This window comes from Bombus terrestris, chromosome 11 (assembly GCF_910591885.1).
Source record: "Bombus terrestris chromosome 11, iyBomTerr1.2, whole genome shotgun sequence".
NCBI lineage: Eukaryota > Metazoa > Arthropoda > Insecta > Hymenoptera > Apidae > Bombus > Bombus terrestris.
Window position 1 is genome coordinate 7,647,163 of NC_063279.1, and position 22,223 is coordinate 7,669,385.

At 36.1% G+C, this 22,223-nt stretch overlaps 2 protein-coding genes across 6 annotated transcripts in view; one reads left to right on the top strand and one right to left on the bottom strand.

Annotated features, from left to right (window-relative positions):
* Positions 1-4,096, top strand: part of LOC100647815 — a 91,122-nt gene extending 87,026 nt beyond the window's left edge. For all 4 annotated transcript variants that reach the window (XM_003399052.3, XM_048410189.1, XM_012313926.3 and 1 more), the window contains exons 2-3: positions 430-760; positions 1,277-4,096. In XM_003399052.3, the coding sequence (XP_003399100.1) occupies positions 430-760; positions 1,277-1,868 (923 nt within the window). In that variant the 3' untranslated portion in view covers positions 1,869-4,096. The remainder of the gene's footprint in view (positions 1-429; positions 761-1,276) is intronic.
* A 922-nt stretch (positions 4,097-5,018) lies between these two features.
* On the bottom strand, positions 5,019-21,947 carry LOC105666257. 2 transcript variants are annotated; one of them, XM_012313924.3, is made up of 8 exons: positions 21,806-21,947; positions 21,322-21,443; positions 16,262-20,515; positions 16,097-16,172; positions 15,413-15,675; positions 15,170-15,325; positions 14,719-15,032; positions 5,019-14,629 (listed from the first exon to the last, which is right to left on the bottom strand). In XM_012313924.3, the coding sequence occupies exons 3-8, from the start codon at positions 20,489-20,491 to the stop codon at positions 13,051-13,053; spliced, it is 6,618 nt and encodes a 2,205-aa protein (XP_012169314.2). In that variant the 5' UTR covers positions 20,492-20,515; positions 21,322-21,443; positions 21,806-21,947; the 3' UTR covers positions 5,019-13,050. The 2 variants fall into 2 exon arrangements, with proteins under 2 accessions (XP_012169314.2, XP_048265982.1); XM_048410025.1 differs by lacking the exons at positions 21,322-21,443; positions 21,806-21,947 and having other exon boundaries at positions 16,262-20,527.
* Positions 21,948-22,223: the final 276 nt, after the last annotated feature.

Consider the following 22,223-nt stretch of genomic DNA (forward strand, 5'->3'; position numbering starts at 1 on the left):
CCTCTATGGTCGTCTTTTTTACCGCCTCTCGGTAATACCGTTATGTCTACATTTTTTCTCTTGTCTATTACATGTTCAGATTTCTAGATTTAAAGACAATGGACTGATAATACAATACCAGAAAAGCGCATATTTCAAATATATAAACTTGTTACTATTTTACTTTTTAATTTGCATACCTATTTCTTCGAAAGGAAATATATTGCATTTTATCAGTAGATTTTTTTATTAACTTTATTATTCTTCTTCTCTTCTCGTTTGTATGTTTCCTAATATCTTCTTTTTCTCGAACTGCTTTATTTACAAAAAGCAATAGAATACAGAAATGATAATAAAATTAGATATTTGGATTATATGGACCTATGAAGCAGGGTTAAAATATGAGCTGTAATTTCGAAAATGAATAATTTGTTGTTCCTTATTTTTCAGACGCTAAGATGAGATTGGAGGAAGACCTTGTGATTCGTAGGAGTAGACCAACAATGATTTCGGCCAAGTACCGTGCGAGAGAGGAACGTCGTCGCTTGCTTAAAATTTCAGCCGGTAAGCTAAGGAGGATCGAGGACCCAGAGGCTAGCCTGTGCAGATCGGTTCTCATAAACAACGCCGTCAGGCGACTGCAACGTGAAAACCGAGACGAAAAGACGAGGAATTACGGGCTTCCGGTGGTCACGTATCTAAATGATTCCACCAAAGAGAATAACGTTTCCAGCAACCTTATCGTCGGAGTAACAGACGACGAAACGTCCTCCAGGAAGAGGTAAGAGAAACTATTTAATCAAAGTTTTCAAATATCAAGGATCCTTGCTCATATCAATTATAAAGCTATAGCAGCGCAATATGCATAAAACTCCATTTAAAATTAGCATTTTTGGATTCTACTTGACAGAAGATATCGTATGTTGCAAAAAATGTCACAAATATAGTACGTCCCAAAATGAAGTTTTAGCTGAACATTCGATTATAATTAATTATAGATTTATTTTTTGTATTTTGTACATAACCTATGTGAACGGTTGCGTTTTCTTGGAAATAGCTTCAAAAGAGGTCAGAGGATGCTCAGAATAACTAATTCGTAGTTGAACTTTCCCGTTCTAGAGGAAGAAGAGTGGCAGATCTTGCTCGCCGTTGTTAGAGATTTGTTTTACATAATATAGATTGCGCAAGTAGCGACAGCTCGCGTGTCGGTTGCGCAATACCTTCGGGCACGATGTCTACTCTCGCTGCCGTCTCTTAATAATTTCTGAAACAACCCATATCATTTTCTTTTTTTCAGATTAAGCGATGACACGCGGAACGATGGAATCAGCCCCAAGCGACAGAGGCACGATGATCTTGACCTTCAGGACGATGTGTTCAGCGACTTTTACATTCTGCCTCCGACTCCACGATTATTGTCTCATATAGACGAAGTTCAGGAACCCGAATCTCCGCATCATCACCATCTGGTGTACTCTGAGGACCGCCTGAGCTCCGTAGATGTTCGATCGACAACAACGATCATCAGCAGTAGCACCGCGAACACAACCACCACCATCAGCACCACCACGTCCGCGAGTAGTTGTTGTAACTCCGTCATGTTTCCTACCGAACTAGATGACACTAGCAGTCAACTAACCAGTGTTGCTAGATCTACCGATGTAGGCAGCATAATGGAGGCTTCGGACGTGGTCGACCCTGACAGGATCTGCGATTTTGCAAGGTTCGCAGACTCCGCCAAGAGTCTAGAAGAACGTTTAGTCGAGTTACAATCGCTGGACGAACATTTTGACTTGGCGAAATTCGAGAGGAACAACAATCAGAGTTGTGGCAGAGCGTTCCACGATATCCAGACCTTCCACAGTTTAGTACCTGGACTGGAAACCTAGAAGGGAGCCTCGTGCCTCGAGCACCCTCCTCTCGTCGTGTCTGGCTCGACAGAAAAAGATGACCACAAACACGATAACGACGATGATGCGGGTAGACGGCTTCGCGGCACATACGAGGAACCACGACGAGGATGAACCTGAGATCTGGGGGGAGGGGGGTGAACATTCTGTCTAGAATATGGCGCCCTCTATAGGGCTTTGACTTGATGACATGAGCATCGTCGACACGGCTGGACGACCTGTCAGAGAGTCTCTCTTTGATATTTGGGAAAGCACAAAGGACGAACTTTTGATACCGAGCAGTACCAGTAAGAGAAAGATATATGTAAGCTTCCGTAAGGCTTATTTTCATCGTTCTTTAGTTTTTTTGGTCGTTCAGCAGCCGTCAACGATATAAGACTGCGTGGGGGATAAGTAAAGTACTTTTCGTGGATGAAATGCGTTTTCAGCAGTTCTGGGTTCGATGAAAGTCTGGCTTCAATTAAGTGTTGTCGATGTGTACGTCACCAATAGTTGATATAAACGTTGTTGGTTATACGTGCATCGGTACCAAAATATTCTGAAACACGCATTACATATATAATTTGTATATATTCGAGTACGTTTCTAAGAGCACGTTAACGATTATATTATAGGCGAATTTATAGTGGAGATATTTCCGGAGAAAGTGAATATGCGCCGACACACAAGAGAAAAAATGAAACGCGTACGTCTGTTGTGTATAAATGCCTTTAGAGTAGTCGTAAATCAATGTAAACGCGAAGTGCGCCCGATATCGAATGAATTTCACTATCGCGCGATTATGCCACAATGGGCCTTCGATTTTTGTTAACAATATTTTATCGTTCCTTTCTCTTTTCTTAATTTTTTTTTCGTGGTTTCCCTTGTGATTCTACAGACAATGAAAAATGAATTTTAGAACATCGACAGATCATTATTATCCAATGTGTGATTTTTTTGTAAATCACAAACAGATAATATGTCGTCGGATGGCGAAAAATCGTTGGTTGTAAAAAATATATTTCTTTGCTAAACTATTTTATTCCTTTTTTGCGTTTTTTTTTTCTTTTTTGCGATATTCTTATTCGGAGTGATAATCGTTGAACGTTTGTGTTTCTCGCGTGGCATTTTCTTTTGTTATCACTTTTTTCCCTTCTTATTCCTAATGATGAAACTCATTAGTTAGTATCAATTTGTATAACGACGAATTTTGTTACGTCGAAATACACAACTGTACGATTTATATACACGCTGTATGCATACTGTTTATAATCATTGTTTTTAAAAAAGGTATGTAATAAGTTCGGATTTGTAAGACGTACGTTAGCATGGATTTTGCGGACACTGTGCAGTGCAATAGTTTGTCCCTTCTTTCTTCTCACAGAAGAATACCGGAGCATGTCGCAAATCGTTTTCGAACATCGAATATATTATTACTACACGATACGTGAATACTCGAGATCGATCTGCGACACTTGACCATCTCTGTGTTGATTAATTCGTAACAGTGCCGCCATGATTCTTCTATGAACTCATAATCAGTGCGGTCTAGGTGAATTCCTTGACTATGCCATTTTTAAGCTGATTTGGAAATATACCGTCTTAATCTGTTTCTGCCCCCATTCACAAAAGTGCTAAAAAGGAATTGGACGATCAATGTCACGCGTGCAATCATTTTTTCTACATTTTGTTTAAACTGACCACTTTTATACGTTTTGCACATATTATAAATTTAACGAATCATTCACAGGAATACCCCCTGATCTTTTTGTACAGGATAATAACAGATGCATTTGAATCCTCTGAGCGTCGCGGTGTTCCGTTACGATTCGTGCCGTAACCTATGAGGGTAGCCGCGAAACTACATATTACGTAATCGATGATTGAATCATTGTACATATAAACATTTGTACCGTTCTGTAAACCCGGTAAGAGGAAATAGAAACAATGACGAAAGCGTGAAAAGCGATGCAAAGAGAAATCCAATCTTCCTTTCGAACGTCTAAACCGCCTTTCGAGGGAAATTTCTCGACGTGAGTCGTATTATCGCGTCGAAGAAGGACCGTCTCGATTCGTGGTTTGACGCGTTCACACTGTAAATAGTCACATTAGCACCCTTAAAATAACTATGTATAAAATTTCATACGTTGTTTAGGTTTTTAGTACTAGTTATTCAAGATCAGTTACCAATTATATGAACAAATTGCAAATAAACTGCAGAAATATAATATCTTGTCAGTTCTCCTTTACTCCTCTCCCTTTAATTTCAAAATGAAAGGCTTTACACGCCGCGTTTTGCCGCTCGTTTTTAAATTGCTATTAAGCACCGGCTTTCGACCAACTTCGTAGGACATCGTTAATGTTCGGCAGCGTTTGGATGATTCTGATTGCTCCATTATCTGCCTACGCAAGTCAACATGAAGGACTCGCGATTTTGATAAAATTCATTCAAATGGTTCCTTTTTCTACGCATATCAATTTTTATTTATTAATATTTCAGATTTTAGTCTAATCCTATATTCTACATAGCGTTTAGTTTTAAATCATAGTTAAAGACATTAAATTACTTTTGTAAAAGGTTCTTTAACCCTTTGAGTGCTGGATACTCGCGGCCTATGCCGTCCGTACGGACGGCGCGCGTCTAGCGCTGACGATCGCTGTGGACGGAATACTTTTTCGTTAGACCGAACTCTGTTGATTGACTATTCAAAGCGCAAATCGTAATAAGTTATAGTAATACTTTTGCACGAGATTAAATGATTCAAGAGCGTTATTTTTTAGCCATTTTTAATTACTTATTATAAACATTGAAACTATTAAATTATTAAAATAAATGCATGATTTGTATAGGATACGAAAGGTTTGACGATAAAAAAGATTGTAGATATTATATCATACAAGAAAGTAATAAGAAAATAAGATTATAAATATTTTAAGTTTGACGGCATAAATTAAAAAGACACGAAGATGAGATAAAACTGGATAATCAGTGGAGAGTAGGGAGGTCTCAGGTATTACCAATAACTAATTCTTACACTGCAACATTTTAAATTTTGGTTATATCAGTTATAATCCCTAGTATATTAATATATCTTGATATTTGAAATTTGGTATAAGGAGATCAATTATGGAGAAAGGAATAATTCTATATATTTCATTTTATTTTTTTTTTTTTGGTACTTTTTTTATTGAGAGTTGCGAATATATACAAAGGATGGCGAACTAATAATAACTATTACATTAGAATCAAATAAACAAAGGTTATCATGATAGTATTAACGTGTGTTAATATTCGTTTAAATAACATAATGTTCGTAATGATGTGTGTATCGAATTTTCAAAAGATGTCATTGCATACGCCACAAAGTGTCACATCGTCGTTTATTTATTCGTATTTTGCTCTTTATATATATATATATATATAATATATATAATATATATATAATATACATATACATATATGTATATATATATTATTTATATGTATACGTCTAGGATTGCTTTCGCGTCACATCGACATCGGTTTCGATACATTCGATCCTCGATAAAAAGGAAAGTTCGAAATCGAAGATCGAATATAGTGTCGAAAGTTGTTGCGAAAAAAAGAAAGAAAAGAAAAACAAAAAGAAATCGGATCGGAAATACATGTAAAAATCGACCGTAAATTCGATCGGCCTGATCCCGATTATTCTTTCTAAGATAAGTCTAAGAAGAACAAAAGTTCTTCTTTTTACATTTAAAACGATAAATTAGAATTTAGAAAATAAGTAACTACTATATGATTAATATTATTTTATCTTTTTTCTCATTTTACTTCCAAATAAATAGTAACGCATTTTCAAGAAATAAACGAATTCTGATTGTGTGGTTTCACGGTTTGCGAATCGGTAGATATATTTACCGCTCTTTTACGATTGGCGGTAAGTTTAAGTATGAAAAGTGGAAAAATTTCTATATCGTTTAAGACTCGCATCCGTGTTCGATTATGATTTGTGCGTTTCAATCGCGATAACACGAATTCACTCGATTTGAGAAAGGCGCGATTATTTGACGCAGATATAAAATCGTGTAAAAAAAATGTGAACACGTTTTCGTAGTTAACCGTAGTCGTCGATTGTATCACCAACGAGGATTTATTTCGATTCGCAATCGTGAAAACGTTCGAAACGACTTGAAGCGAGCAAATGATATACTTTCGCCTTTCTTTCGCTCTTTTTTTTTAACTTCAGTATTACCATTTAATCGTGTTGCAATGTCGGTGGAGTCCTCGAATATATCATTAAAAAAAAGACAAGAAAAGAGAATAAGAAGAATAAAATTCAATAGAACAAATCGTTTCGTACAAATATCGACTTCGCGAGTTACGAAATATCGTGAAGTTAGCGAAGAAACAGCAGAACGATGTGTGCATCGTGTCTAGTTGACGCCAAATATCACACAAATTCGATTTGTTCTTTTTTTTTTTTTAAATTCACAACATCCAGAAATGTTATCAAAGTATCTAACGCGTACTTAATTTCTTGCTTCTTTTTCTTATTGCTTTCTTCCCGTTTGCATTGCCAACATCGTTCTCGACTTTTCATTTCATATAATAAAATATCTTTTCCTAAGTATAAATCGATCGATCATTTCAGCACTTATCGTTTTTCGATTTATACGCACCTGTCGTTCATCTCAAAAAATATTTCTTCATTGCAGAAACGCGTCGAATGATTTCTTTGTAAAATTTTTCAATAATTTGTCAAGAGAACATCAACAGTAACATGTAAATAGCAAATTTTTATGAATTCATGCGAAATTAAAAAATGTACATAATGTAGTCTGCAAAAATATGCAAAATATCTAAATTAAAGTGTTATGTATAATTGGAACGCGGATTTTTAAGCAATTTCATATTTTTATTAATATAATTAAAGTAATGGAACATACATAAATATGTATTTCTCTCGTGAAATGCTATGGCAAATAGTTCATTTAGAACATTTCTTTATTTTTACATATTATATGCATTTCGTATATTTCCGAAACTTCGAATTTCCCATTAATTGTATAAAAATCCGCAACTTAATTATAATATTTAGTGTGTAAAGGAAATCTCTAGTTAGATTCCGATTCCATAATTGTGTTAGTAAAAATTTTCATAAAAGTCCACAGCCTAGTAATAAACTAAAAATTGAAGCGAATACCGAGGAATATAAGTTTCTTTGTATATAAGTATTACTGGAGTTTTTATGATTTCGATGTGTTTCGCCTTTGTGCATGCCAGAGGCATGCGCTGTCGCATCTACTGCCAGTAGAAACACCATTACACTTTGTCAGACGCTAATCATTGGATACCAATGCTTCTTGGCTCTTTAACACTCTGTGTGAACCTGCTACTAATCATGTTGCGTGATTATCTTTACGTTAAAACCATACAGGGCATCCTAGAGTTAAACAGCCAAACTTGGTCAGCATATTTTATAAATATAACCAAACAAAAAGTGTTATACGAACATGGATGATTTAAAGCTTTTTTAAAAAGCACAATTACAATAAATATATGAAATACAAGAAAAGCATAATATTTTGGCCTCCAATAGTTTTCAATTCCGCGCAATCCGATTTTCATGCGTGCATAATTAAATAAGAAAAATATATCGGACAAAGCATTACATTGGTTCATTAGAATTAAATGAACATCAACGTGATCTTCATAGGTTAATAAATCGAAGTATTATCGTTGTCTTATAGCATAGTGATCGTAAACCCATTATTGTTCCCATTGTATTATATATTTGTATTATAACGTTTTAATAATGTTTGAAATGTTTATATAGTACTTTTTACTTGACTATACACTGTACACATATTCGACTATACTCATAGAATACAGCTACAAGATTGGCCTATTAAACGTAAAAAAATGTCTGGGACCACCCTGTATAATCCGAATCATGGTTATTCTTTTGCTTTCTTTTCAGAATAAAGAAGAAATGTCTATTCGATTACATTTCTTTGAGTGAAAATCATTCGACGATTCCTGCCGTCCCTCTTGACTACGATAATTACACTTTTCTTTTCATCACAAAAATAGAATTCTTAAAACTTAAACTCAGTTCACTCTCTCGTACACTGTTTGCCTTTCTCTCTTTTCTTCTCTCACTTCCCCTTTCTTTCTTTCCCGATACCTCTCCCTTACTTTCAATTTTCCTTTACGTATAATCGTACTACATACACTTATCGAGCGTTCATTTGCTGAGAAGTATGCAGTTGCTGTTGACAAAAATTAATTGCGTTATCGGTTCGTCGATATAATATACATTCGTCTTTTTGTTTTTTTTTACTGTTCTATCGAATAATTCGAAAAAAAGTACGTTGCGCTACTTAAATAATTCGCCATTGTCGCTAAAAACGTTGCATGTACCAAGGTCGATTCTCATTGTCGCGATAAATATTTGTACAATGTAACAATTCATTGACGCAATTTGGGCATACAAACGTAAACGAGCGTGGACGATTAACAATTAAAAAGTCTTGAGCAATCAATTTAAAAACGGTCGTACTATTCTCTTTTTTTCTCGTATCATACGTTCATTCGATACGTTCTTCTATCGTGCATTATTAACTTATGATGGCGCAGCTGCGATAATTAACACTCACGAAAACTCAATTTCAGGAAAAAAAGAAAAGGTATATTTTAAACGTGGAACTGCCATAGATACACTGAGACTTACAATAATTGAAATACGCATCAATTAAATATAGTTGTTACTTTAAGGAAAGAAAGAAATGGAAAAATTAGATAAAGACAAATGAAGAAAAGATAAAAAGAAAAGAATTGATGCAGTCAAACAAAGGAACGACCTCACAACTCCTCGCATCACCACCATGTCCATGAAGACACGTAACAAAGAAGGGCTGTAACAATTATTCTACAACAATAATCGTACTCCTTTGTGTTGATTGCATCAACGAAGAAAGTGGGAACAAAACGGAAGGATTTGAGACTTCACTAATAGCAGGCAACGGTTCTGTATAAAACAATAAATAAGGATTAGATATGCTCGATTACATGGTATATCGATTCGACCAAGATCACTGCTCTATACACACAAGCTACTACCATTATCAACGTATCTGCGTATTTTTTTTCCATTTTTTCCATTTTTTTTTTTTTTTTTTTTGGTCAACCGTCTCTTTTTCCCTCATTTTTTATCTTTCTCCATTCTAGAAAAAAGATCAAAGACTTAAGGAAAAAGAAAAGAAGAAGAAAAAGAGAGCTGGTCAACAATCTCGTCCAGTCGAAATTACTAATAATGGGATTATGTAAGATTTAGAAATTACAATTTGACACGCACTGCACACAGCTCAGTAAATACTTATCTTCGTAAATTTTAAACGCCATCGTCCCGTCGATAACAATAATTACATTGATCGTGGGTTCGATCGATTTTAGTTCGATATACATATATTTATACTTATATTCATATTTATAATATATATATATATATAGATATATCAAAAATATCCTTAATAAAATAGAGCATTTTAATATGTATAACGTACCATCAAGTACTTTATTGTATTATAATTTTATATACTAATATATATAATATATATTTATTTATTTATAACACACGTTCAGTATTATATATATTTAATATACATATAATACCCGCGCCGACATTCTTTCCTATTGTTCACGCGCACATGCGCCACACAGTTGTGCACGACTATCCTGTACAGTATGTCCCATGCACGTGTATACGTGTGCCTGTTTTTTTTTTTACGTTTCGCCACGTGAATTTTTTTCAGATTAGATTACGCACACCTCGAGTTCCTGGCCTTCTTCGTTACTTCGTCTAACAGTTACGTCGCTACAACTGTCCTTTTCATTTCATTATATTCAAATTCATATTTCGAAGTGTAAAAAGTATATCTTACAATTGCCATTTAATTTATAAAAAAAAAAAAAAGGTTCTAAGACTAAGCGCTATACTTTAGTAGGAAATTATATTACGATTTACTAAAGCATTACCGTGTCATTGTGTGAATGTTCGAAGATATTGCGATATATTACAATATCAGCAGGTCAATAATCTCTTAGTTACAAAGTGATATGCTATAATATAGTAATTTAAAAAATGTCTCTAGATTTTCGATATAAATCAGTACTAATCTTCTTCGTCGATGATTACCAACGTACAAAATTTATTTTAACAATGATTTGATAAGTTAAAACGAATGAAGCTGCCAGAACACTCGAGCGAACGATTTCCGCCTGAACTCGACAAAATTCTTTCGTCCGTGCGATATAAAATTCATCTATCCGTCGATCTTGTTTGACCGTTAATCGTCCTAGCTCAACACAGCCAAAATGAAAATTTAAAGAATTAGAACGGATATACGTACTCTTGAACCGATTCCATTTTCGTGCGAACAATTTTTAGTGAACACGTTAACTAGTGCATTTGGTTAAGCAACAATTAAAGATACAATTACATATTTGAAAAAAAGAAGGTACGAGCAAGAAATGAAGCTAGTTAAATAACAAATAAAGCGTGAAAAAATTTTCAGACTATTTTATTGACATTTTTTAAAGACACAGAATAAACAGAAAACGAGTTTAGATAATTTTAAGTAGAAATATCTGGAATTCAACAGACGTTACCGCCAGGCTAATCCTCTCGTCAATTTTAATCGGTTCAAAAGTGGGTTTACCCTCAACTCGAATGATTTTCAACGTTTTTTTCATCGTTATAAAATGCACCGTTCAACAAACAATGCTCAAGCGTTTCTCATTTCTAATTGCTCATTTTATTTATCTCGCGAACCGAGGTTCTCCCAGGTGCAATATCTAATTCGAAATTACATTTTTCAAGTTTCACTTTCTCTGCTACTACTATTTACAATCGATCACGCGTATTTCTTTAAGGCAGTAATAACATAACCTCGAAACGACACGCGACAACCGACTGCATACGGTTTGCGTGTCCGAAGGAGGATTTTTCTTCTCTTTCGACAAACATCTTTTTTCGACTTGCTCTTTCTTTCGCGCCCTTTTACATGGCGACTTCATACAGAAACAAAAACAAACAAAATGAAGAAAATGAAAAAGAAGAAGAAGGAAACGGATTCATTCTGCTTGTTTCTCTCGCTCTTTCAGTCTTTCGCTCATTCATTCGTTAACCTTTCGATCTTTTATCTTGTGTATCTCTTATCAAAGGAGTTTCGAAATCCTCAATTTCTCTCAAATTCGCGATCGTCTTACACGATTAATGAAGGAATCCTGCACGATGATTAAAATTCACCGTGTCCTATAATAGCAATAGAATTACCGATAATGAAATAATTAATAATATAATAATAATAATCAATTACAAACTAGAAATAATTATCAGTTATGTACAATGTAATATAATGATATTATAGTAACGTAATAAATAAGCTCGAGGCGTAATAAATCTACACCTACTTTATAGAAATGTATCCATCAATTTATACGACAAACGTTTAGCTTTCTCGCTCAACGATCGCCCTCTGATTAATAAGAATTAATTACAAGTGGTCATTATGCTACTCTCCGATGAGCAGGCCAAAATATATATATCTATATATTTTTTTCCTCTTTTTTAATGTACAATTGAATCTCTTCGGGTGTCATTATTTTGTCTCGTACCTTATTCACGGCAAAAAAGGTCACGTCCTATCTTTTATCCTTCTATCTCCCTTTCTCTCCAAAATTCCGCAATATTTCCTTTTTTTTTCACAGGTAGACAAAAATATATTCGGCGTATGGAGAAAAATCGTAAGGAAATCTACATCGTGGCGCCAACCTCGCGGGAATACACGCAATATCATCTCGACACGAATTTTCGACTATATCTCCATCGGAATACGCGGAAAAAGGAACGAACTACCGATTTGAAAGTGCTCTTTGAAGCCTCAAGGGCCTTCACGAGACCTTCAGCTGTAGATCTCAAAGATCGCGTGGGACAGATATGTCTCTAGCATGAATTGTTTTCTTTATCTAACAACAGCAAGGCAAATCGTCAGCTTCTTCTTCATTTCGTTCGTCGGGTATATGTTCTCTCTTATCCTATTCGACCGTTCCTCGTGAAAAAATTCAAAGAAGAGCTGTATTTCTCAATCGAGGATTGATTTTTCTGTTAGATTTAGAACATATAAACGAAGAAACAAAAGGGGGTGAAATCAAAGCTCCTTGATTCATAAACTTTCAAGATATATGTACCCCCTTCTTCTTTTCCCTCTTAAACTCTTCACTCGTTCGAACGATCGTTCGTTTACCTTCTTTATCTTTATTTGTTGTTTTCTCCTTTTGTTCGTGTATATATATATATATACATATATATATATATATATGTATGTAGTATACATTATATATTATATATACATATAACATATATATGTATGTAGTATACATTGTATATATATATATATATATATTATATATATATAACCATATGTATAACGTGTGTTTCAAGTCCGTTCAATATAGTATACTTTGTCATTTAAAAACTAACGACTTCGTTCGCGACATACATTTTTTTTAGGCACTTTTCCTTGGAAACAGGTTTTTTTACCATGTTTCGCCATATTTTTTTCACACTGATGCTTTGGTTGTTAATGTACAAGATCGTTAACGATTGTAGTCAATGTTCTTTTCTTCGCTGTTGTACCGTTTTTCCGACGAAACTAAAATGATGTTTCTATATATATACTATCACGATATATACGCATGCGCGTATGCAAATACGATTCGTACGCGCATCGACAAACATCCGATTGTTGTGACACGTATGATCGTTCATCGTATAACCGTATTTTCTTTTGAGCAGTGCAGAGTTTTTCTCTCGTGTACACTTTTCCATTTTTATTTTTTGTTATTTTTTTATATCCTCATAAGGCAAATGTTGTCGCTTCTCGCGGTGAGCTAGCCTTCACAAAACTTCCTCAATACCTTTCTTTATCTCCCGCGATCGGCATCGAAAGGCAAAATTCGATCAACAATTCTCTCTAGTTGGTCCGTCACTATCTGCCGATCATTTCCATCTTATCTTACAAACACTCTCCTTCTCACTCAGGATCGGATACGAACCCTCGTGTACATTCTCTCGTCTGAAGGAATTAACATCTATAATTTGTTTACTTACTGTTTACCCCTATTTGTCCACTTGTTTCATTTCTCGGTTGGTCTAGTGACCGTTTGCGGTATCACCGTCAGCGACTTCGGTATTTTTGGCAATATCGGAATCTGGTTTGACGTCTTTGTTGTTACCTGGATAGATTTCGGCAGGTTCAGATTGTGCAGTAAGTTTTGCGTCGGGCTATTCTCGTTTGCCAACGCGCGAACGTCGCATATTAACGGTTCGAAGTCACTTCTGCTCTGCCGACTCAGCATCTCCTGCTGCATTCTCAGGTGCTTCTGAAACTGTGTATGCGCAGCTATCTGCGCCTTTTGATACTGCGTCGCCGACTTCACGTTTGCTGAAGAACTCAAATTACCTGTCCCGCCATTTGAACTGGTCGACTGTTTCTCCGTGAGCATTTGTTGCTTCTGTTTCTTTAGATTTTGTAATCGTTTGAACTCGGGCTCGCTTAAATGAAACACCTTACCACCAGAAGAAGTTGGCAGTTTTTGACCGTCTTTTCGTTTCACGTTACCGTTCGCGGGGTTGGCGCTGGTAGATGGAAGGTTTAGTCGTTGCAGATTAGGGGGTGGCTTCTTAATTATCGACACTCCAGGGTTTAACTTCAGAACCCGAGGAGGACTACTTTTTATAGATTGTGTAGTACTGGTGGACGATGGTTGTTTAGGAGTACTTGTGCTTGGTAAAGAATGCTTATCCCTTTCGAGAACGTAACCGCCACTCAGTCGACGAGAATTGTGATATTCTGAGGCAATCGGTTCCATTATTGGCTCGTCCATTTTCTCTGGACCTTCGTATGATATTAAACGATTCTGCACAGAAGTCGAGTAATTAATGGCATTCCGTGATGCATTCGGGGCTAACACCAAATCACCGGATCTGTAATACTTTTCCAGAAGTATCAGATGTCTGAGAAACGAGCTCTGATTCCCGTATGGTCTCTGTAACTCTTGCCAGAGGAGTTTCGTGTCTCTGTCATATTGTATCATAGTGGCACACTTTTCCCAACCTTGAGGCGTTATTTCTCGAACATTTGTAAACTCTATATTGGCGTGAAGATTCATCTCCTCCTCGCCAGGGAAAAGAGTACGTACACTAATGGAAGGATTAGCACCGAGTCTCTGTACAACCGGTGTGATGTCATTATTCGTCCTTGGCCTCTTTGGCAATCTGGTTAGCGTCACCTCCTTGTCCATTGCAAGGATCTCGACAACCTCGTTGGGATTATTACAAGATATCATTGTATCTGATGTTGTGTACGGGTGCATATCAAGCAGCTTGCGTTTCTTCAATTTCTCCACGGTGCTTTCAATACCGAGGAACTGCACGTCCATCCCGACGTTTTCATCGTTCAAGTTTGTCTTCGCGGTACGATTTTCGTTGTCCATCTCAGAACTCGCTTCCTCGTTTTTGGTGGGTTCTGGAGTAGATTTTTCAGAGGCGGAATTCGTCGTACCATCCGGAGACTTGGAAGTTCCGGTCTTAGGTTGAGTGCTACACTTGGTTTTCTTCCTTTTGTCCTTGTCTTTGTCTTTGTCCTTAGTCTGATTCTGAGAAGAATCTTCGTCTTCGTTTTCCAAAACCTCAATATCGTGATAGTGTAGGATTCTGAACATACAAAAAGAATAAAAGATAAAGATATAAGGACATAATAAAAGTAAAAATTAAATCTTGTAAATGTATCAAGGGAACCATACCTTTTCCGATAACTCTTGAAGAACGATTTATGATTCGTGTTCATGTTCTCTACATCCTTATACTTCAACTGCAACTGTGTAAAATATCTACACAATTTACAAACGAAAGTACCGGCCGCCAGAATAACAGGAACCCCTTGTTGTCCAAGCAAATGATTTAATTCCTCAGTCTCCGCATTAGCTAGTTGATGAGTGTGGTTTCTCGCCAACCTACGTTTGCATAATGCACAAGTCAAGAATCGTTCGATCTTCGAGTAATGGCTAGCGCAGAACGACATGGACGTATGTTGACTCGATTCCCAATCAATGTCCACCTGTATAGAAAACATATTTATCACATATATTTGTATAAAAAATAATAATGTAACAGTAGGGTTGAAAGTTTGATTAAAATTGGATTTTAAATTTTAGATTGCATTACTTTTTTACCAACTTATACTGGTACACTAACCTGTTTTTGCAGACCAGTTTTTATCTTGAGCAACCATCGACGTTTGACATGATGTCGCGAAGCATCTCTACATTCGCGGGCTGAGCACTTAGACACCATGAGTTGTCTATGTTGTTTCTGTGGCTTCGTTTGCATATTCGTTGGACTCGTATTTGCCTAAACATCAAGAAATTTTACATAATAAGATTACATATTCAAAGACCGATTAGATGATACTGAAAATTTTATAAATAAAGCTTCCACCTTTCTGTCCACATGACGGTAGCAAGCATCACATAAGCAAGAATCCTTATTCAGATGTCTTTCTATGATTAAAATCTTTTTCCGTCTTTCATCGGACTTCATTTGAGCAAGATGCATCGGTGTGTCCAAAGAACCGAACTTTCCAAAGCAGTAACAACAGACATCCGCGCACAAGCGTCCAGGATGAATAGAGAAAGAGGAGGACTTCTCTGGAATAACAAGAGACTGACGATCCTTCGGCGCTGTGTCTTCGTTATCTTCATCTGTTGTGACAAAACAATAAGTAAGCCACAATTATTACAGAGCTATACAACATTAAATCTAATGTTCTAATTTAATACTTTGATGAAGTGAGAGCAACTTAATTTGAAGATAATAAGAAAGTTAGAGAATAAATATAATTAATGTTGAAGCAGTAGCGCAAAGTAACATGCTTGTTATAGAAGACTATATAGTTGTTATGATTTGCGGGACTCTTTTTTTTAGGTGATTTATGAATTAAAGAACTGCTTGATACTAGATAGTAATAAAATCGCGATTAAGGAAATAATCGTGCTATAATAAGCAAGAACAATCCGTTAAAAAAAATATCAAGCGATTCTTTTCACAATGACGAGAACGTGTGTTTTAAGCAGAAGGACAAGGAATGATTAAGAATGTAGTTATTCCCGCAACCAGGATTACCGCAAGAGTGTCTGTGGTTAGTAGAGAACTTTCGGTTCGCACCAGAGCTGCTATCTCCCCAACCACTGGTTCCAAACTGAAAAATAAAAAGCAATATGATAAGTAACTGATTAAATTTTATCTTATTCAACGTATATTAATTTATCACATTTGTATAAAACTCACCTCCTTCTGAATAGTGTAAAAATTCTCAGGTGAATCTCCTTCGCCATCTCCACGACCCTGTTTCAACACCATTTTCAATGGTGATCTTGATCGCCTCTTGTCTTTCTCTTTTTCTTTCTGAACACGGATTACAGTTTTCAGGGTACCTGTGTATTGTTCCTTTTTGGCCTTTTGATGGCTCAATCGCTCAGCAGCCTTTTCCAGAGATTCCAACCCGAGAAGTCTCAGAATTGACTCTTTCTTCGCCTTGTCTTCTGGTGTTTCCAAGATTTTTGGAGTAATATTGATGCTGCTAGAGGATTCACCAGACGTGGACGTCTCATCAGAATCTTTCTGTGATGTTTCTGGTGTTTTTACAGGTTTGCAATTGGCATTCAGAATGTCTATATTCCCTGATTGCTTGGTCACATGATTCTCAGATAAATTTCGAGATAATCTGTTCTCACATGTCTTTTTATTAGGCTCTTTCTTAATAATTAAGTCATTTTCTGATTTGCTTCTAATACTATCTGTACTGTCCTGACATTTTTCCAAACTTCCCCTAACCCCTTCTGAGAAACCTCTGAAATTTGTGGCACATTCTGTTCCGTTTTCATATTTGTTTAAAAAGGATCGGTTGTTCTCATTGATCTTTGCTACCTCATTGTCCAATAGTGTCTCCTCCTTATTCTGTTGATCGTATCTCCGTATTTCCCGTTTTGGTCGTTTATTTTTTAAAGCATTTAATTGATCCTCTTTGCGTTTCTTCACCTCCCTGCTGCGTCTAGTGCGAGCTTGACGTTCTAACTCGATAGTATCTGTTTCAGTGCTGTTCTGAGAATCATCTATGTCGTCTGCGATCATTTCATGAGCCTTTTCTTCCAAATCCTGTGTATCTTCCTCATTATGAGAGCTATTCAATATTTGAGAACTTTCCTCTTCCGTTTTAATTTTTGAAGCAACTTCGATGCGTTCTTTGTTACAAGATGCTTGTCCCTTTTCGATCTTTTTCGTTTTATCGCGAGCTCTTAATACTCGTTTCTTGTTATCATCGCCAGCAGATTTTTGCTCTTCCACGATATTGTCTGATATTTCTATTTCTTCCTTTACTATAGTTGTATCATTATTCTCTGAATTATCCTTTAACGAAATTACTTTTTTGTCAGTATTATTATTACCAGCGTTATTGTTATCTGTATCATTAGTCGATTTACATTTCTCATCTTTTTCATTCTCATCTATATCTTTTTTTATATCTTCGATAGGATTACATACATCGCTAGAAACAGGACTCGCGGTGCATTTAAAGTTCGTTGTGGAATCGGAAGTAGATGGTACTCTGCAATTATTCTTGTCCTTCTTTGCAACTTGTGTTGCTTCTGACACGCTTTCTTCAGATTTTTCAATTTCTTTGGTATTCTCTATTACCTCAGGTTTATTTTGTGCATCGCTATTTTTTGATTCATCCACTTTGGCAAGACTTGTTTCCTGTTTTTCAATATCTGTGATACCTAACTTACCAGGTAATGGAGAAATGTCTGTTGTAGTTTTGTTTGCTGATTCTTGCCTGTATTGCATTTCGTTCATGCTCGTTTGCAGTTGATTGCTGGATTGATCCTCTGCTACCAATCTTTCTACTTCCTTAGAGATACTTTCTAAAGTCTCTACATCATCAGATTCCACAGTAACATTTGCAGAAATCTTAGCCTCATCTTCGATTGTTTGATCTGTTTTTGCTTCTTCTTCTATAACTTCTTCTTGTACCTGCTTTGACACGATTACCGTGCAAACAATTGAAGATTCTAAACTAGCCGCTTTATTTGTCGATTCGTTCTTAGGTGACTCGTCATTCGAAGCAGTTTCCTCAGAAACAGGTTTACTGAAGTTCTCCAAAGACTCTTCAGAGTTTTCAGACTTTTGGGCTATTCTATTTAATACTCTACCTAATTTTTTAACAGTTTCGTTGTTCTCAAGATGACCTTTATCCGTTATTCTTGGAGATTTTTTGCTAAGACCAGATCTTTTACCATCATCCAAAATCTTAATCTGATCGTCTATAACTTGTTCCACGTCCTTTTTAGACTCCTCTGCCGAATTAGAGATATCATTTGATTCCTCCTGTTGATTCATAGCTTTGCAGGTGATATCATTGTTCTCTGTAATCTGAACAGAACCTGCTTCAGAAGCATTATGAAGGTTGCAACTTGCATCATTGTCAGAAGAATCGCTCTCTTGTACGTTCTGAGAATGTGTTTCAGCTAGTTCAATATCACCCATGACTAGTTTTTCAATTTCTTTGGCAGTATCGGCCACTTTTGGCTTCAGTTCAGCCACTGAATTTTCTGAATTGTCCGATTTAATCTCATTCTTAGAAATAGTAGACTTATCCTCGTCTGTATTATCCTCCAACCCTAATTTCTGCGACTCCGCACTCAGCGGTGCAATTATCTCTTCGATTTTTGGTACTTCGAAATTTTTATTCAATCCGAGACCCTTCTCCGGTCCAAAGATTTTACTCTCGATAGATTTGGCGATCGTAAGCTTGATATTTTCTATCATTTGATCTATTTGAGACTTCGGATTACCGTCCGACTTATCAGTACCATAAAACGAATTGACCGTCTTCTTCATATCTATGTTTAAACTACTTCTTCGACCCTTAGATTTGTCAGAAAGTTTTGCTAAAATATTATCTTTCCTAACTTGATCCAAATTACTCGTTTTCTTTAGCTCTTCTTGCACTTCCGCGTTTTTCGGTATTATTCGTGTATATTCGCCTTTAATATTGTCATTTTTTATTTCGATCTCGGTACTTTTGGCTTTAGTTTTCGAACGAAGAGTAGGTCCAATCTCGGTTGTCCTATCTACTCTATCACTATTGTTATTATTTTCTATTTCCGATACAATTTGCGAACTGTCTTCGAAATTTTTTAGTGTTTCTTGTTTTAAGCAAAGTTCATCTTTAGTTGATACCATAACCGTCTGAGAATCGTTACCGCTAGATTCAGAAAAACAAGATTCGGTATCGATATTACTATCTGCGATATTATCCGTGGAAACTTCCGAACTAACAGGGTCGTCCGAATTCAATCTTCGACGTTTTTTAAGCTCCAAATCGGTAGAGATAACAGAATCCGCCTGTCGTAACTTGCCATTCCGCAAACTTCTTTGACTAATCGATGCGTTCGACCTTTTCCTCAATTGAATTGCACTTTGAACAGATTCTGTTTCCAGATTCTCTCCATCAGAAGTAATTTTGATATCTTCACTGTCTGGTTCTTTTTTTATCTCAATATCCGGAACTATATTCTCTTCTACTAACATCTTTTTCCTCCTTGTTACTTTCCCTTCAATTTTCTCTGTTATTCCTTGCTGATTATCTATTTCTGAATCACTCAACATTGAAGCTATCACTTCGTCTATGGTAAGATCTATAGAACTCTTGGTGTCCAGAAGTGACTTTGAAACTCTTATATTAGTGCAATCTATATCCCTAGTACTCTTTCTTCCTTTTGTATATTTAATATCACCTTCTGACTTTATGAAAGTGTCTTTCTCTTTGATACTATTCCTTTTAAATCCCGAAAATTTGGTTGATTTAACACCCCTAGGTAAAGAATCTATATTTTCCAAGCTTCTACCTTTCCTATTAAGTTTTGGACTGCTCTTGATACTGGATCCAGCAACTGAATCTGTATCTTTGTCCACAATGTCCTCACTCTCCAATTCGCTACTTTTTGGTATAAACTTGGTCTTTTTAGTCCTGAGATTGTTCTTGGCACTTCTATTACCTCCTTCTGTTCCTATACTTTCACCCTCTGCTTCGTTTATGTAGTTCTCTAAAGTTTTTGTGTTAATATCAGATGTCTTAGTACTGTTTTCTTCCGATAATTTGGCTCTTTTAGCCCTCACACCCTTCTTAATATCAGAAGTTATTCTGCATAAATTTCTACTGGTCACCTTCCTTGTAACTTTTGACTTAATTAAATTGGCCTTTGTTACTCTTAGCTTTTGTTTACGTTTGAGATTCCTGAGAACCTTTTTACGTGGAAGGGTTGCCTCTAATTTCGGAGGAAGTTGACTACCAGTCGCCACAGCCTCTATTATGTCTCGTGCAAGTTGCTGTTGCTTTAGATTTGACAAAGTCTTGCCTTTTCTACTTTTAATTTCGTTTGATGGCAAGCCAGAATCATTATTCGCCTTCTGTTTTGCTTTGGAAGGCGCTAAGGGTTTCTTTTCCCTGGATGCCATCTCACTTCCACCCACATTGGGCTCCTGCAATTTCATTCATAATATGAAATTGCAAGTAGATTACTGATCAAATGATAATTGCTATTACCATTGTAGCATTCAGAGTAATTTGTCAATTCTCCTATTAATAAAACAATGTATATTTTAAAAGTGAAAAGAAATCTTGGATTTATTTATAATATTGTACTCTGAAAGATTACTATATATTTCCATCTTTTAAAAAATGATCAAAACATTGAATTAAAAGTTAACTCTATCTCTTTTTCCATCCAAAAAATATTTATACAATGGCAATAAAAAGTATTTACATATACCATTATCTTCCAATGAAATATTCTTTTATTAGGTATCAAATTTTTCGAATTATGTAAAAATGTTACTAAATAATATGAAATTTAATATACATGGATCTAATTAATTAATATACAAACGCTATAATAAATACAGTGATGTGCAAATACTTTTTGCAGCTGCTGAATATATATATATAGCAACTATAAAAAATATTTGTATGCACCCTTACTTTCCAATAAAGCATTCTTTTATCAGATTCCACATTTAATTCCATAGCATTAAATTTTTGTAGTCATACAAAAATACAATCAAATAACATGGAATTTAATATACTTCAACTCAATTAATTATTACATAAATACTATAATAAATACAATGGTGTACAAATACTTTTTACAGTTGCTCTCTCTCTCTCTCTCTCACTCACTCTCTCTCTCTCCACACACGCGCGCGCGCGCGCACACACAGACACAACACACGCGCGCGCGCGCGCGCGCGCGGCAAAAAGGATAAAATTATAAATGAAAAAAATATACCTTTCCTCTTTTAAGCAAGACAGGAACAAATTGACTGTATACCAAGTGGAAAAACTACATAATTCGTCTTAGATGTGAGTAGGTGAGCGGCCGGCCGGATAGTGGGGTTGATAGATGCGGCCCTGGCGGTCAGAAAAATTACGTGACAAACTTTGCATTTACACGGATACACGGAGCGCCTCTTCTCGGTCAGGGAATATCACTTTGAAATATTTACCACGATATCTCAACAATCACCTAACGGATCCTACAAAATTTCGTCTCGACGGAAAGAGCGGATCACATATTAACTGCCCATAATAAAAATTGGGGTTTAAGCGGGCGAGAATCATCAAAAATCACGCAACAAATCATCGCGAAAAAATCGCCACGAATAAACAAAAGGTCGGACCCGATTCAAGATTTCCAAGGTTTACTGTAGGCTTATGAAGAGGTTATCCAGAGAATTTATAATTTCGATACTCGATTCGTCGATTGTACTTACCTCTGGAACGAAAAATCACAGTAAAAGAGCGTGGTTTTTGCGGGAAAACGCGGAAAACAATCCTGTGAAAAACACAGTCCCGTTGCAGGGTGTCTATACGATGTCCCACTGTTTTGAGGCTACCGCCACCTGACGGTAGAACACGCGACCTCTCCCAGGTCCATAGTCCATTCGCGCTAATTCATCCAGTTATTTTCAATGAATTCCACCCTTCTAGCTTTACGCAACCCCGTTTCCGCTGCACGTTCGCTTAACAAAAAACTTATACTTACTAACAAACCGAAAAACTACTCGAAAAAAGTATGATATATACTGACAATACTCCAGCGAAATTTGGAACAACGCGGCACTTCGAAATCTATATACTATTTCTGATAACTTAACCCCGCTTTATTTGACGAATTTTACAGAATCACGA